This window comes from Amia ocellicauda, chromosome 10, assembly GCF_036373705.1.
Source record: "Amia ocellicauda isolate fAmiCal2 chromosome 10, fAmiCal2.hap1, whole genome shotgun sequence".
Lineage (NCBI taxonomy): Eukaryota > Metazoa > Chordata > Actinopteri > Amiiformes > Amiidae > Amia > Amia ocellicauda.
The window spans coordinates 40,186,793-40,204,622 of NC_089859.1; the positions used below are offsets into that span (position 1 = coordinate 40,186,793).

The window sequence follows — 17,830 nt, forward strand, 5'->3', positions numbered from 1 at the left end:
TTGTTTTCTTGGTGACTATGGTCCCAGCTGCCTTGAGATCATTAACAAGATCCTCCCGTGTAGTTCTGGGCTGATTCCTCACCGTTCTCATGATCATTGAAACTCCACGAGGTGAGATCTTGCATGGAGCCCCAGACCGAGGGAGACTGACAGTTATTTTGTGTTTCTTCCATTTGTGAATAATCGCACCAACTGTTGTCACCTTCTCACCAAGCTGCTTGGCGATGGTCTTGTAGCCCATTCCAGCCTTGTGTAGGTCTACAATCTTGTCCCTGACATCCTTGGACAGCTCTTTGGTCTTGGCCATGGTGGAGAGTTTGGAATCTGATTGATTGCTTCTGTGGACAGGTGTCTTTTATACAGGTAACGAGCTGAGATTAGGAGCACTCCCTTTAAGAGAGTGCTCCTAATCTCAGCTCGTTACCTGTATAAAAGACACCTGGGAGCCAGAAATCTTTCTGATTGATAGGGGATCAAATACTTATTTCCCTCATTAACATGCAAATCAATTTATAACTTTTTTGAAATGCGTTTTTCTGGATTTTTTTGTTGTTATTCTGTCTCTCACTGTTAAAATACACCTACCATTAAAATTATAGACTGATCATTTCTTTGTCAGTGGGCAAACGTACAAAATCAGCAGGGGATCAAATACTTTTTTCCCTCACTGTAGGTCTACCATCTTGTTCCTTATACTCCTGGCATTGAGGTACAAACATTTCAGGGCTTTCCTACTAGCAGTTTCCCTTTGTTTTCTTTCCTTAGTGGAACATCTCCCATTGTCAGAGCTCCCTGCCCCCCTTGTTAAAAGATTCTCAATTACTCGGCAGTCACAGTACAATGGTAAAGCATAAGTACTGATCTGAAAGTTGCATGCTTTTCACACAAACTATAAAATGAGCTGAAGATTAGACAGTACACTACATTTTTGCATCTGTAATGCCCATCACCTCACAATGTTATTATCATTTTGAAAAAGTACATCATAATGCAATAATTTTTACATATTTGAATGTTACAATTTTCCTTTCACACTTAAATCATAAAAAGCTGTTCACTATTAATTAGTATTGTTTAATTAATTCTGGAAATATGAATAATTGCATTTGACCCACATTTATCTGGATTACAAACTGAAACCCATAAACACATAACTATTGAAATATTGTTTAAAAAAATCTGATTGTGAATCAAAAGACATGCAGATACATGATCTAGGAGGAAGTCTCCTAATTTTCTCACAGCTCTGTCATTGAAGCAGCCCTCAGGTCTCCAGGGAGTTAAAGGTGCACTGAGAAAACCAGACTCAGTATGACTGCTTGTAGAATAAGTATAAGATCCTTATCATAAGTGATACGGAACATATGATAAAATATTGCTCCTTGAAGCTAATGCATGTTTCTATGGAAAACATGATCCGAATAAAATATGTATACAAAAATAATATATGTTAAATCACATTTTGCAATTATTAGTGTAGTGCGGGGGATACCCAATATGACAGTTAACACTTGCTCTCCACATTTGTTTAGCTGTACATAGACATAATGAACAGCACCTTTAGAGCAATAAATTCCAGAGCTACAGCACTCCTTTGCCAATTAAGGGAACAGCATTTCAAAACATTAAAAGTAATACTAAATATTAACTAAAGGCCTTTGATCAATAAAATGTATTCAAGTTATTAGAATGCTATGAAAGATGGATTTTGGAGGTTAAAGGTCATCCTTTTCAATACGCTTTGTTAGAGTAAAAACAATTAGTACATAACAGAATACATGAGAATGTACTTTAATTTGGTGGGTAAAATCTGTAACAATATCAGAGGCTACAATATTCCTCTGACTGACTTCTGTTTAATGCAGAATGGTGCAGATATATACAAATAGACACTTGTACAGGGCCCTTCCCCATTTTATTGACTCCGATGGCCTGTTACATCATTATTTTCAAGGGTCATATTAGTCCCTCTCTTCAGTTAATTCCCATCTGCTTAGTAAACTTGCTACCTGGTGCCTCAAGGCAGGGCTTCTGCATTTGCCACCCATGTCAGCCTGATCTCAGAGGGCCCTGGGCAGCGATTTACTCTTCCCAACCTGGTGAGAAATACCGGACCCTCTTAAATGTAAACATCCCCCCTGAAAGCTTCCCACTCTCACTCTCCTGAGTTATGAAGGCATCACAACTAAATAAGCCTCTTTTTTTTATCACTCTTGTGTTTTAATCCTTTCTATTCAATACACCAAAGGTTATCAGTTAAAACTACTTTGTCACATAACATAAAACAGGCAACATAAAAAAAATGATAACAAAAAAACAGGCAACATGACAGCCCACCACACTGCAGCTTACAACCCAGAAGGTAAATAACACCAGCTAATTGGTAATTACAAAATTAGAACTTTCAATGATCTTTAACTCCTTGTATTCCTAAAAGAAAGAAAGAAAAGGCATTACCCTCAAACACATTCTTTTATGCCCTGGAAACTGAGACATTAAAAATATGTAATTGAGAAGGAGTGCATACCTACACATTGAGTTTTACTGTACACTCTTAACTTCCTAAATAAGAAAAATGGTTTGAAGTAGTACTTATAAATAATAATAAATAATATCAATAGGAAAAAGAAAATTAACTTGAAATCTAAATGAACACATAGATTGCCCCACTATTAATACTTGCATTTTGTATGGTCATCTCCCAACATGTCTAAGGATTGTTGGACAGTATCTGAACAATAGTAGAAGACGACCAGAAGACAGGTGTGGTGTGAGGTATGGTGTGTAGACCAATCTATCATTCTAATAATTACTGTAACCCTTCTGATATATACAGAAGATTTATGTGCCTTTCGTCCTGGAGCACATCGAGGAAATTAGAGCTAGACTGATTTATAAAAATGATAAAGTGATGTAGAGATCTTATGTCACAAAACTGCATTCTTATAACTCAATTGCACATGATCAGTAGGTGAATGGATCAGCATGTTAGACATGAACACAAAGTATAGGGACAGGACACTATCAAATGATTTTATGGGACAGTGCTCCATTCACAGTGGCACCACTTGTGAAATGTCAGACTTTGGTGTAATGGCATTCATATGGGAAGTTTGTTAACATGCATAAGTAGTAGTGTAGAATTTGCGTTTTCTTCTTGTGTACCAGTTTTTGAAAATTACATAAGTAGATATGAAGGTAAATCAACTGTAAAGACTGAACGCTCCAGCAGTATTTATAAACTTATTTAGGTAAACAATGCTAAATAAACAATGCGAACAGAAAAGTCTTGCTCTCCCTGAAGTTAAATCTGTTAGACAAGACATTTTCGTTTCTCTTCCATAAGCACTTGACAGATTCCACAACAACATTTTATTTTTAGAAACTTGTGGATTCTTGAGATTGGCTGTTGTATAATGTAACACAATTAGCTTTTGATCTTAAACACAGGGCTTAAATCACACAAACAGCAATACAAAACCAAAACATAACTTATTATAATACACTTTATTATAGTCAGCACTTTGTTGAAAGCATCTGAATTGATGGCTAGAGAAATACTGCAGAATACCTCCTGCAACTTCTAGTGGATCAAGAACAAATTTCTTCGGTTCTTGATTTGCTTTTCCAGTTCGGCATTGTGTTGAATTGAACAGGCAGTGATGGGTTTTCATTGATAATCCCCTTGGTCTACCATGTTGCTCTCCCAGCTTTGTGACATGCATCTCTCATGTTGGTACATGTATGGGTACTTTACATTAAATGCCTCAAATCCTGGTATTTTCCCCTCACACATTTCAGAATATGAAATAATGGATGTGGAAACTTACAAAAAATTAGCTTGGCTTTTTTGAAGATGTTTTAATACTGCAATTCACAGAGAACATTGCATGTTAAAAAAACTGCAATAAAATAACTGAAATATAGCAAATCAGGTTGACGTCAATTCATTGTTCAAATGAGGGTAATGCTCAAGAAATAACTCCTAATACATAACACATATGAAGTGGATTAATAACTAAAATTTGCAGAGATTCAATCATACCTCTTTTGATTTGAAATGGTACAATTTTGGGATTAATTCTCTTTGACCAATGACAAAGCCTGTAGTTTTTAGGTAAATCAGTTTTTCACGGTAAAAAGTTTTTTCACCATATTTTCTGTTGTAACCATGTGCAAATAGTTTAACACCTTCAGAAACAATCTATTTCCTTCTTTTGCGTTCACAATGTCTTTCATCTGGAGAGCGGGATTCTCTGCAAAGGTTTAAATTAAAAAAAAAATATATATATATATTACATATATACACACACACAAATAAATGCATGCACACATCTTTAACACCTAGCTTTAAAATGTCAACTTAGTATACAATATATTCTTTATAAATAATTTCAAATAAATTTGAAATGGCTTTACAAAATGTTCTAAGAAAAGAGAAAAGCAAAATGCACATCCTTATTAATGCCAGCAATTAAATGATAATTCAAAGCAGTTAAAATGTGATAAACAGGCCCACAGATACTATCACTTTCCAATATCTCGTAGTAAGTCTAATAGCACTGAGAAATATTGGCTTAAAGTGGCAAAAAAAATGCTGGCTTTCTTTTTAAGACTAATTATTCCCTTTCCCTACAAGCTCCTCAGAGGAAACAGCTCAAAGTTAAAACCCTTCAGGTTCCTTTAATATTGCATTATTGCTTTAATATTGAAGTTGAATGGCGGCAACTTACCTTTTTCTCCTGGAGTCTTTGTCCCTCTCGCGGCTGTGGTTTCTCCGGTGCCGTGAACTGTCCACGTCTCTAGAGCTACCAAGAGAGTGCCGGGACTCTATAGAGGCTGATCTCTTCTCATCAGACTTCATCCTTGAGGGAAAAAAAAACAAACATACCAAAAAAATATATATATATTTTTTTTTAAAGCCTCTTTAGAACCAAGGTTCTCACACACTCAATTAATGAAATACAAAAAACATTACTTTTGGTATTGCCTTCATATGGATGTAACTTGGCTCTTGTCTTAGTCTATAGGGTGCCAAAGCATTTAACTCAAAGTCTCCTTGCACTTAACATTTTAAGGGGTTCTGTTCAGTTGGAAGTCTTATGGCTTACAATGTATTACAGGGAAATAAAAAAATAAATCTAATCTATTCATTTAAAAGGAATTTAAATGGTAAGAACTCAGTTTCAAACACCACTTTTAGAAACTTATGACTACAGTTATTTTTAGTGGGCTGTACCTCTGAGATGATGGTTTTGCAGACCTGAGTCCCTCCTCTTCCTTCCACAGCCTGGCCAGCACTCCTGAGTGAACATCTATAACTTCTCTGATCACCTGCAAAGAGAGACCGAACCATTAACCTAGAGGAAAAAGTCAAAGCAAACTGTGACACAATCTTTAAAACTAAACCACTTTGAAACGTATCAGTGCAGTGCACTTTATACATATTACACTACATACAGCTATATAAAATAGATTAACTATGTGACATGTACTGAACTTGCAAAGATATCACTGTACTCAAATCAGGGATTGACTAGAACATGTACGTGGATACAGGATTCTAGTTTTTAGTTCCTATACATCTTACCATTTAATAACATTTCACTATAAAAGGTTAAAATGTATTTAAAATATGTATGGCCATGCATTCTCTTACCACTGTAAATGAACAGCATGTGTGAAATGTTGAAAGTCATTCCCTAAAATTAGACTATCAATTTGCCCAAGTTGATTTCCTGGAGTTTTAATTCGTGGTTTGAATTTGGATGCACAGGAAACCAAAAGGTACAAGTGCAATGCGGTATTTGGAGCAATGTCTACAGTCTCTTCATATCTATAAGAAGAATGATTGATTTTGCAGGTCCAGGGATTTCACAGATAGTTAGGATATATAGATGTTCCTGGTACTTACCTCTGTGTATGATTTCTTGGTTATATGAACATTCTTGGCTCTGTAAGACTGGCGCCGTCTTTTATAGTCCCTCATTTCTGCCAGGACTTCAAGGTGTGACTTGGGGCCATTCTGGTCATCATCTACAAGGTGGTTTAGTAAAAGAGCCATTCATGTTGTGATACAATGTTGCAGGCATTTTAAGCATCTGTGTTACACTGTGAAGCATGGATTGTCCAAGCAACTTCTTTTAAGAAATTTGACAGCCTATAGCACCTACTTCATGGCTGATTTGGGCCTAACAAAGCTCTACAAATTCCATTGAAATAATATAATGTGCAAAAAAATGATTTGTTTTCTTTATGTCTAACATGGTATTGCCTCTACTGATAGTGTTTCCATATCTAATTAAAAACATACACCTCCTTATTAAAGAACATGACTGAATTCATTTAAATAAAAAATACTGGGAGTGATGAGTGAAACCTGCAACACCTTCTTAAATATTTTCCTAATTAGTTTAATTACACATTTATTACAAAATCAGTCTTCATCACTTAAGAGTCTTAAAACCTTCACATGGGACTTACAAATGCATATATGCATTAATCTAAGTTATAAGAGGTTGCAGAGAGGTATGATTAATTTCATGAGATTTTATATATAACCATGGAGCTGCATATTACCAAATCAGCTACAAGCAACCAACTGAACAAGATTTGCCACACATCTTATATTACCTCGCTCTTGTTCATGTACTGAAAATCAATTAACTAATCAGTGCTGTCTGTACCCAAAGTAGACATGAGAAAATAAGCACTGGCCAAGTAGAATACTAAGTAATGGACTGGTTTGACGGATACATACCTCTTTTGAGTTTAGCAGCTAAATCCACATACAGGTCCTCATTTTCAGCCAACTCTGCTTGGGACCTTTGACGTCCAGTCTCCCTTGACACATGGTTGTATAAAGCCAGGCGGTCAGCCACAGTCAGATCACAAACAGCATGCTTGTGATTCTGTGGAACTTCAGCAGGTTCTGAAGAATACTCACCTATAGCACACAAACAAATTCTTTATGCATGTACAAAGGAAGGACCACAAAGATGTGCCATTTCTGGTATTAAATAGTGGACCAGCACCATATGAACTATACAGCCAACATAACTTTTTACTGCATATAAAACATACAATGTTTTCCTTTGTATGCATGTACACTGATCAGCCATAGCATTATGACCACCTGCCTAATATTGTGTAGGTCCCCCTTTTGCCGCCAAAACAGCCCTGACCCGTCGAGGCATGGACTCCACTAGACCTCTAAAGGTGTGCTGTGGTATCTGGCACCAAGACGTTAGCAGCAGATCCTTTAAGTCCTGTAAGTTGAGAGGTGGGGCCTCCATAGATCGGACTTGTTTGTCCAGCACATCCCACAGATGATCGATTGGATTGAGATATGGGGAATTTGGAGGCCAAGTCAACACCTTGAACTTGTGATTCATCCTTCCTTGGACCACTTTTGATAGGTACTGACCACTGCAGACCAGGAACACCCCACAAGAGCTGCAGTTTTGGAGATGCTCTGACCCAGTCGTCTAGCCATCACAATTTGGCCCTTGTCAAAGTCGCTCAGATCCTTACGCTTGCCCATTTTTCCTGCTTCTAACACATCAACTTTGAGGACAAAATGTTCACTTGCTGTCTAATATATCCCACACACTGACAGGTGCCATGATAACGAGATTATCAGTGTAATTCACTTCACCTGTCAGTGGTCATAATGTCAGTGTATCTGTGTAACTACCTATTAAAGATGTAGTACCAATACACAACACTTGGAAGTATTTTTAATTACTAAATATTTTGATGGACATTTAATGTTGAATTGAATTTGTGATGGGGTGCACACAGAATTATGCTATGGACCAACAATGTTCACAGGCCACTGTTTGAACATCTGAATACTGCATTTCCCCAAAACCTACTAGGTACTAAAGCAGAAAACAATGCTAATGTTCCTACTCCACTACCATAAGAATGCACGATAAAACCATATGCCACATAAAATAAGGCAGCAAATAAGGGATATCCCTTTAAATATCCTTGTAAATGTAAATAATTTTAAAGGATTTAAAATAGGAAGAAGTCTACATAGATTTACCAGGATGAAGTGAATTTTACCCCACTGTGATAATCGGATGGAAACTACAGCACTCTGTAGACTACAAAACATGGCTGGTAGTCCTCCCCACCATACCAATCTGTGGATTTTATTTCACAATTCAGATCACTGCACTGATTATTTCACATTGCTTATGTCTCAGACTATCTGCAGTGGATAAATCTATGACCTTCACCCAAAACTTGTTTGAAAGGATATTGTCGTAAAAGGATACTGTAAGTAAACAGGCAAGCCTGTATGAGAGGAGAACAGTCTAGTTCACCTTTCCTCTTTATACTCACCCCTGTTACTGAAAAACAAAACAAAAAAATACAATTCCTGTTTTAAGCGATATTCACAACCATAAAATATAGTTTCAAATTCACAAAATTACTTTGTTGCCGTTCCAGTGGTGATCAATTAATAAGTTTAGGAATGAAAAACATTTACTAGCATTAACGTAGTTTTTGTAAAGGAAAATACCATCTGGTGATCCTCATTAATACTCATATAAAAGTACATATTACACCACCAGTTCAATACCTGTACAGTAAAAGATTAAAGAAAATAATAGACATGCAAAGAAACCATATGGCAGAAGAGCATTCATATAGACATCCCCCATCTTCTGCAGTTGCAGGTTGCAATTTTAAAAAGGCAAACAGATCCGTACAAATCAAGAGATTTTCCAAAAAGATGCTAGTTTTAATTGTGTATATTTACCAAAATACGCAACACATATCATTGCGTTTGGTTACACAGGAGTTTTGGGAATTATTTCTCAAACTGGTGAATGCTGATATTTATCCAAGTTTCCTTGAAGAACAATTTATGCCATTCCTCCAGGGTATCTGTGTCAATTTCGACCAAACCTCTTTTCAACAGGATGGGGCTCGACCACATACAGCAAATGTTGTCAATGAGCATTTTCACAACCAAGTTTTGTCTAATCAACCAAACTGCAGATCTGAAACTGTGTGATGAATTAAGTAAAGAGTTTAGCAGTGGTTCTCAATCCTGGTCCTGGAGAACCCCCTACCCTGCTGTGTTTTGTTCCAACCAAGCTTTCAATTACTTAATTGAACCCTTAAGTTAACTAATAATTTCCTAAATCAGGAAAAAATTCCTAAATACATTATTTTAAACAGTAGGGTTTTTTTTGTGAAGTATAAAATTGTATAAGGAACTTATTATCTTAACTTTTATCAGTTGCACTATTTAAAAGCCAAATGTAAGCAAATTATTAGTTCAATTAAGCAATTGAGAGCTCAGTTGGAACAAAAACCAGCAGGGTAGGGGGTCCATCAGGACCAGGCTTGAGAACCACTGGTTTACAAAATAAATCCACTCACAGGTCAAGAACTGAAGGAGGACATCTTAACAGCTGTGAACAGCATCAACGACAAAACTCTGGCTGTAGAAATTGAACATTTTCGAAGACAACTATGGAACTTTTAGGATGCTGCTGGTGTACATATTGAAAAATGTTTTTAAATGACTTTCACTCTCCCAAGGCTGCTAATTTCAGAGACACCAAACACAATGATGCACGTCATGTATTTTGATCAATTCTGTACAACAGGAAATAGTCTGGTATTAAATTTGGTGGATCTTCTACATTGAGGGATATTGACGTATTCTGAATTCTGTTTACAGCATGGGACTCTTCAGAAATATGGCAACTAACAAGTATGTAGTGTTCCCTTCTTGTTCAGAGCCCCAGGACAGTCAGGCACTACAGGCAGACCACTTAACTGTTTGCAATTTACAAATTGCTGGTCAATTGAACCCTGTTAAGAATTTCCTCTTTTCCTCCCTGCAACACATTCAGAAGGTGGGATTGCTGGTTTGGCAGAAGTATAATTGGGATTTAAATAAAATCCACTACTACTGTTTAAATTTCCTGTGATATGGTACCTACAATTCAAAGTGGAGCATCGTTTTGGAAAGACTGTAAATGTTCTGTAAAAATTTATAAAAATCACTGAAAATCTATTTTACTTATATGCAAGCTGAATAAGGGAGAGCACTAACTAAAATAAGATCAGTGCTATACATTTTTAAACATGTATACACACACAACTTACTAAATATATATGCTTCCCATTCTAAAACAACTTCAGCTGGTTAAAATGTGTTGTGACTATCTAAATTAAAATAGACAATGTGTAACACTGCAATATTAAAAATATTACCACTTACACAATATTCTCAAAAAATTAAATGTGGGCAACGATCCAGTTGTTGATTCTCTATAAGTCTACCATGGTAATTACTCATAACTGACATTTGATTTCCAGGCAAGGAAAGAATAACAAATCATATATGTTTGTAGAAATATAACCCCCACAGGGAAAGAATTTAAAACATGTTGTGATAATCTCATATTACGATTCTTTCTGTATACAGATGCACACATCAAATTATGCTCACTTTGACTGTACAATCCCTCTGTTCTTTCTGGAGGTGCATCTGCCCTTGCTTGTAGAATGATCTGCTGCTGCAATTCTGTATCTAAAAGGAAAAAGTATATTCAAATGACTATGTGACAATTATTTGCATCAGAAACAAAGGAAAATTTCCAGTTTTATTGTATTTTGTTCAAAGTCACACAGATTAAGATGGCAAACCACATCACTGTTAACCCAGCTGTCAAAAATGAGCAGAAAGAAAGATCAATACTGTATATAAATGTGCTAAACAATGTGGTTGTTACAGGCCAATGATTTAATATGCTTTGACTGTAAAGTTACTTTTAGATTCAGTGCCACTTTCCTTTCCAAATAAAATCCATTGACTAATCTCATATTACTTCCTTTGTAATAATCAAGTTTATTTATTTAATCATCATCAATTTATGCTTACTGTAATTTTGACTTGCTAGAGTTCATCGCTTCCTATAAACCATTTTCTTTAGATGTTTTTCAAAACAAAAAGGATTACAATTGTACTAAATGTCAATTAAATATTCCCAATATTGCTCTTGTAAATATGCATTTTGACTGCTTTACTCACCCATGATAACAGATGGTACACGTGCTTTCTCATAGCATACAGAGGGATCATACATTTCATCCTGGAAATGTAAAAAGTTTTCAGATGTTGTTAAGCTATCAGACCAGATATATACAGGCTAGGAGGTAAGGACAAAATGTGTTTTCTTACAATTAAATCTGCATTTGAGAATATTTATAGTGTACTTTAAAATGTCATATTGCAAAGTTGTTTCAAAGAGTCCCAGCCTGCTGCAACCGTGATGCAATGTAGGCTATATGTGGTACAATATCCTATACGCAAGTTTGATTACACTTGAAAGTCATCATGAATAAAGGTGTCTGTTAAACTGTAAAAACTTAAACACTCAGTGATATTAACAACAATAATAAATGTCATTTTTTTTCATGGGTTCATATAAAATGGTCTATTCATATCCTGATTCAACAGATGTATAATTTTGTGAGGGTTGGAACTATAGGTCAGTCAAGTACAAGAGTAAATAAATCTACAACTGCTGCAGTTCATGAAAACAGATCAGAAAAAGGTCCGGTTCTTTTGTTATTGCTATATATATATATATATATATATATATATATATATATATATATATATACACATATATACATATACACACACAAAATCACACGATCACTTGGACTTGAAAACCTATGAATACAATTGTAAACATTTAACAAAAACTTCCATGCAGGCTTTTAGCGAAAGGGCGACTAAATTATATTTTCGTGGGAGACATTTTTTTGTTTACTTGCCACGTTTATATGTTTGTCACACCACAAAGTAATACGACAGACAACAGGAAACTAAATCCAGACCACATCTGAAGCAGGTTAAGACATGTTATCGAACTGACGAAGAATGCTGAAGGACTGAATTCCCAACCCGACCAACTGGGTCTGTGGTGAACGAGCGGCCGCGCAGCACCTGCTCTTGGCGGGAGTAGCCCATGTGCCGGAGCCGGCAGGACAGCAGGTGCTCGTCCAGGCTGCTCCTGGGGACTCTGTGGTTCGCGTCACAGGGACACAGCTGCGTGGGCTCCTCCTAAATGAAAACCAAACGCTCCTGGCATTAGTGTAACTCATACGGCCAACAAAGGCGTTAACAGAGGTTTTAAACACTACCATGTACACATTCAAATGTGTAAACTCAAAAAGGCAAGGTTATATTTGTGTTGTATGAGGCCCACCTGAGTGCGGTCTTTATTGAAATCCTGACTCCATCCGAGGCACTGGAGCAGCCCAGTCAGCGTGTGCTGGCATCTCTCCGCGAAGCCGCTGAGATCCGCCAGGTCGTGCAGTCGCGACTGGACGGTTTCAGACAACTCACCATTGACAGGCAAGTCGCACATCTTTTATTTCCACTAACAATACAAAAGGTAAAAGCTAACATGCCATCAAACCGTTTTCTGAGTAGAAACCAGAAAATGGTAGCTAGCAGGACAGCAAGGGAAAAGCATCTTCCGGCGCACAATATGTTACCCTGTACAGTCAGCACATCTCACAGCCTATTGGCTGACTGCTAACATTACACACGTAGTCTGCGCCCGACGTCACCTTCTATGCAGCCGAAAATCGCCTTCTTGTTGCGCAGATTTCCGCACGTCTGCACAGATCTGCATATTCTAGCCATCCCATTGGTGGAGCAGCGCCTAGTTTGGCGGTGTAAAGAACACCATCACCTTCGCGTCTTTAACATTTTAAGTTTGAAATGACAATAGATACGGTGTGTGTGTCATATTAATTAAAATAAAGATACTGTAGCTGCAGCGTGTCAAGGTGTACATCTCACGACTAGTGCTGCGCGGTGTTACATTCAGTCGCCGGTAGAGGGATGCAACTCTTTTTGTCACCATAATTACAGGGTAGATCAACTCTATGGGCACAAAATACTGTGAACCCCTGCACTTCTCATTTGACTTTTAGCTGGTTTCATGATGTTTAACATATTTGCAACGCAGGGTCTCACAGGCATAAAAAAACAGTGCAATTGCAAATAACAAGCTTGTATTGTAAGTCTAAGCAGAAGACAGTGGTATCTGTGTAAAAATACCAAATTATTTAAATATCATAATGCTTGTTTTAATTCAGAATTACCATCTACGCCACATACACACACAATTAGTTTGCCCAAGCTTTGTTATTATTATTGTGATCATCTACCTTAAAAGCTAAATATCCTCATCTGATTTTTTGTTTGTTTTTCTTCAGGTAAAACAGCAACTAAAAACCAAGTGAATAATACATCAATGTTTGTTTTAATATCGCAGAGCTTTGAGTTAATGCTAATGTATATTATTTCAATGCTTTAACTCAGCCAGACATGCCAACCTGATTTATGTATTTTTTAAATTGCTTTACTTTATTAGATGTCAGGTTTTCCATTTTTCAAAAGTTGTCGTCCGTTATTTGCTTACTGTTCTGACTGACACAGTGACTTGGAAAATATACATCATCACATTATCAAAATAGCATGCACTATAAAACCCTAGAGAGAAGCTAAGTCTTTAATTTCCATTCAAATAATAATTTAAACGGTCTCTTTTACCAATCTGATATAGAGGACTAATGAGTTTGATTAATAGGAAAGACTTTCTTTGGGTCTAGAAGACTATCAAACAATGTGAACTACAGCTTTCAGGCTTTCAAAAGTTGGCAGTGTCAGAAGAATTACATCTTTAGAACCTGATCAAATAGTGTTTTTTCAAGTATACCAGACACAGCTCACAGAAAATGAAACACTAACAAATTTGGCGAGTTAGTAACCACTAAATCATATATTTAAAAAAAGTTAAATTTTGGTCTCATCAGACCAGAGAACCCTTTTTCACGTTTGCTGCATCTCCCACATGCCTTTTGGCAAAATCCAAATGGGACTTGATATTGTTGTTGTTGTTTTTTTTCCAGAAATGGCTTTCTTCTCGCCATTCTTCCGTAAATCCCAGCTTTGTGGAGAATCCAGGTTATAGTTGTCCCATGGACGGTTTCTCCCATCTCAGCTGTGGATCTCTCCAGCTCCTTCAGAGTTACCATTGACCTCTTGGTTGCTTCTCTGACTTATGCCCTCCATATCTGGTCACTGAGTTTTGGTGGATGGCATTCTCTAGGCAGAGTCACAGTTGTGCCATATTCTGTCCATTTTTTTTAAATAATGGATTTAACGGTGCTCCGGGGGATGTTCAAAGTTTGGGATATTTTTTTTATAACCCAACCCTGACTGGTGCTTCTCCAGAACTTTATCCTGGAATTTAGATAGCACCTTGGTCTTCACGATGCTGTTTGTTTTGATATGCTCTTTAACAAACTGTGGCCTTCCAGAAACAGGTGTATTTAATCTGAGATCACGTGACACTTTAATTGCACACAGGTGGACTCCATTCAACTAATTATGTGACGTCTGAAGGCAATTGGTTGCACCAGAGCTTATTTAGTGGTGTCACAGCAAAGGGGGTGAATACTTATGCAATCAATACTTTTAAGTTTTTCCCCACTATTTTGTGTAGAACAGTTAAAAAACAATCCAGTGTACAATCCACTCTTTCTTGACAATTTCTATCGCATCGCAAGACATTTTCTCCATCTCTTTACTGCTCCATGAAGTGGTATGTAACTGTGGGAGCTACCTGTCAAACACAAGCGGTCACTTTGCTGGTCTCGTGCATGTACATTTGAAAAGTAGGGCGTGATTTAAAATGTAAAATCTACATTATTATACACTAAATTATTACTGTTTTACAGCTGTCCGATGAAGAGGTTTGCAATTCAGGTGAAGATGAAACGGAGTTTAATAGGGCTTCCTGCCACTCCACCCAATGTGAAGTTGAAGTGGACGGTCAAAATGCAAGTAAAATTATATTAAGAACAATACCTATTGTCATGGTCCCCTAGCACTCGCCATTTCCCTGCCTTCTCCCTGCTCTCCTCATTCAATCAGTCTGTTTACATTCTGGTCACCCTTGTGCACTCCTGCTTCCACCCTCTGTTCCCATTCGTCCTGCTCCTCCCAAGCCTGGTTCCTGTTCCCCTATAATCCCCTCACTTCGCTCAGTCGGGTCGAAGTTTTGCCCGTAGTCACTGCAACTCTGAGCCTCTCCTTGTTTCCCCGTGTCTGGCGTTTTCCGTGGTCCCTTTACCTCCTTCCTGATTTCCCGAGCTCGACTCCGTCTCTTTGCCTGTCTGTCCGCCCAGCCCGCGATCCAGCACTGCACTTGTATCCCCAGTTCCCGGGTCCCCCCGCGAAACCTGACACCTATATAATCTTACCGTATGCTTATCATCAAACCCCATAACATGTAATGACAATTATATGCACAACTACATTACATTTACTTAATTTACATGTATTTAGAACTAACGAGTCTATATAGTTTGCTTTGACCAATTTCACAACCAATTTGCTAACAGCCTAGGCTTGCAGCTCTGTCTATCCCTTAAAACATTGCATTGTTAAATTATTTTGCATACATGAATGCGAGTACTTTATGTAAGGAATTTAAAATAGTTCATAAGCACAATAACACACATACAGAGACTACCGATGCCTTGGCCACATTATTTTGAAATGAACATGCAATACCTAAGATGGCAAGATAAGATTGCTTGTAGTGTTCAAGTATAATACTGTAGCGTTGAGCATGTTCTGCGGCGGTGACGGTGGAAAATAAAAGATCAGACCAGGCAATGAGGTTAAAATGGAATAGTTCTTAGCTTGAACCACACTAAGTAGGGATACGTCTCCAGTTCCCAAGGATTCATTATTGCGATTCATGCAGCAGCGTTCGATCGACCGCAGACCCGCACGTGAAGCCGCATTAACCTTTGCAGTCCATTTATTAAGCGGGTCACGCGCACAGCTCACTTCAGACGCGCTGCTTAAACGACGTTCTGTCCACAGTCAAACGGGTTTAAATGTACGGAAGAGTATTAGGGCCACGAAAAAAAGGCAATGCAAAAATACAAGTACCCCTGTGTTTCGAGCATAAACTCGGAATTCCAAGTTTAAAGTAGAAATTTCGAGAATAAAGTCGGCATTTCGACTTTAAAGTCAGAATTCCGAGTTTATTGTCGGAATTAAGTTTTCTCGCTTTTCCTGTAAACCAGGCCGCCGTGAATCCGTCCCTCTGATGGAGGAGCAGCGACTGTGGGTTTGGTCTGTGTTCGTGTTAAAAACAGAGACAGGAAACAGTACGAGCGACACAGCCTGACGTGGAGAGGACTTGTGTGTCTATTTTATTCTTTCTACATTACTGTAAACAGCGTAATAAATACACGTTTCTGTTCAGAGATATTAGGAAGAGCTAAACGTGTAGACAACATTACAGTAGGGGTTGTAGCATTTTGTGGTCCGAGTGGTCCGACCTCGGCACAGTGGTCCGCGGAGTGGTCCAGATCACGTAGCGCAAACTGGGATTTTTTTTTTTCTTGGACATATCGTCTAAAACCCGTTTACTGTAAAATATGTGGTCGACATATCGAAACTACAAACATAATAATCATAAACATATAATATTATAGTTATCAACCCTACTGTTTAATAATAATAACAATAATAGTGTTTACTGATATTATCCCGTACAATAACGGGGAAGGCATTAAGTATGTTAACCGCTAAGTAACCGATATAGGTATGCCTTTTAAAAACAAAAACACAAATCAGAAACAAAATGAGAAAGTGTTCACATGCGCACAGTGTCCGGTCCGGAGCGCCGAGCGCTCTAGTGCTGCAGCCCCGACACTGGCCGCAGAGCAGTGCTGTGGTCCGGACCTCGGAAATTGTACGCAGACGAAGGCATAACATTTACATTTTCAAGCAGCATAGCTATACTCTGTGGTTAACAGACATAACCCCACTCGTGTATTGTACGGAAGACTAAAAACAGAAACCATGTGTGCCGGTGTGATGACAGGACACGGGGCGCTGTGCTCGGGGCTCCGCTGGGACTCGGCCCGTATGGAGGAGATTTTCCTCCACAGCCGAGCGCTCAGCCGCCGCCACAACACTGGCTCGTCATGGGCAGGAGGCTCAACACGGCACTGATACACTGAGGGCTCACGACACATGTGCTGGTTATACACAGAGGCACAGGGACAATATGAACATGTGTGTGATTATTATCACTGTAGTCTGGATAGTTTTTAGGAGTTTAGAAAACTAAAGCATTGGCAGCGCAGTGACAGTGTCGGGGCTGCAGCACTAGAGCGCTCGGCGCTCCGGACCGGACACTGTGCGCATGTGAACACTTTCTCATTTTGTTTCTGATTTGTGTTTTTGTTTTTAAAAGGCATACCTATATCGGTTACTTAGTGGTTAACATACTTAATGCCTTCCCCGTTATTGTACGGGATAATGTCAGTAAACACTTATTATTGTTATTATTATTATTATTATTATTATTATTATTATTATTATTATTAAACAGTAGGGTTGATAACTATAATATTATATGTTTATGATTATTATGTTTGTAGTTTCGATATGTCGACCACATATTTTACAGTAAACGGGTTTTAGATGATATGTCCAAGAAAAGAAAAAAAAACAGATACAATATAGCAGGTTATAATTTAACCAGTCCTTAATGTTTTAGAGGGAAACCCAGATCTGCTGTATTAATTTATTCATTAATTTATCTTGTAAATGGACACGTTAACTGAATCGTGTTCCCTTCACACTGACTGTCTCTGCGGATTGTCCTGCACACCATTCACACAACACAGCCTGAAACACCGGCCAGCTGATCATACAATATTAATAATATCGGCTGCT

The 17,830-nt window shown here is 37.8% G+C and overlaps 1 protein-coding gene across 2 annotated transcripts; it reads right to left on the bottom strand.

Moving 5' to 3' along the window:
- Positions 1 to 3,488: 3,488 nt before the first annotated feature.
- Positions 3,489 to 15,286, bottom strand: snrnp48 (small nuclear ribonucleoprotein 48 (U11/U12)). 2 transcript variants are annotated; one of them, XM_066716084.1, is made up of 10 exons: positions 15,198 to 15,286; positions 12,255 to 12,428; positions 11,993 to 12,109; positions 11,069 to 11,129; positions 10,487 to 10,567; positions 6,761 to 6,946; positions 5,915 to 6,036; positions 5,240 to 5,334; positions 4,734 to 4,865; positions 3,489 to 4,256 (listed from the first exon to the last, which is right to left on the bottom strand). In XM_066716084.1, the coding sequence occupies exons 2-10, from the start codon at positions 12,414 to 12,416 to the stop codon at positions 4,205 to 4,207; spliced, it is 1,008 nt and encodes a 335-aa protein (XP_066572181.1). In that variant the 5' UTR covers positions 12,417 to 12,428; positions 15,198 to 15,286; the 3' UTR covers positions 3,489 to 4,204. The 2 variants fall into 2 exon arrangements, with proteins under 2 accessions (XP_066572181.1, XP_066572180.1); XM_066716083.1 differs by lacking the exon at positions 15,198 to 15,286 and having other exon boundaries at positions 12,255 to 12,553.
- Positions 15,287 to 17,830: the final 2,544 nt, after the last annotated feature.

Bases quoted from the DNA above. Each gene is read 5' to 3' on its own strand.
- snrnp48 (XM_066716084.1), bottom strand. From the start codon at position 12,416: ATGTGCGACTTGCCTGTCAATGGTGAGTTGTCTGAAACCGTCCAGTCG. The intron at 10,568-11,068 runs GTGAGTAAAGCA...TTTTCCTTTTAG, and splicing joins TGTACCATCTGTTATCATGG to ATACAGAATTGCAGCAGCAG. The intron at 6,947-10,486 runs GTGAGCATAATT...TGTGTGCTATAG, and splicing joins AGAGGGATTGTACAGTCAAA to GTGAGTATTCTTCAGAACCT.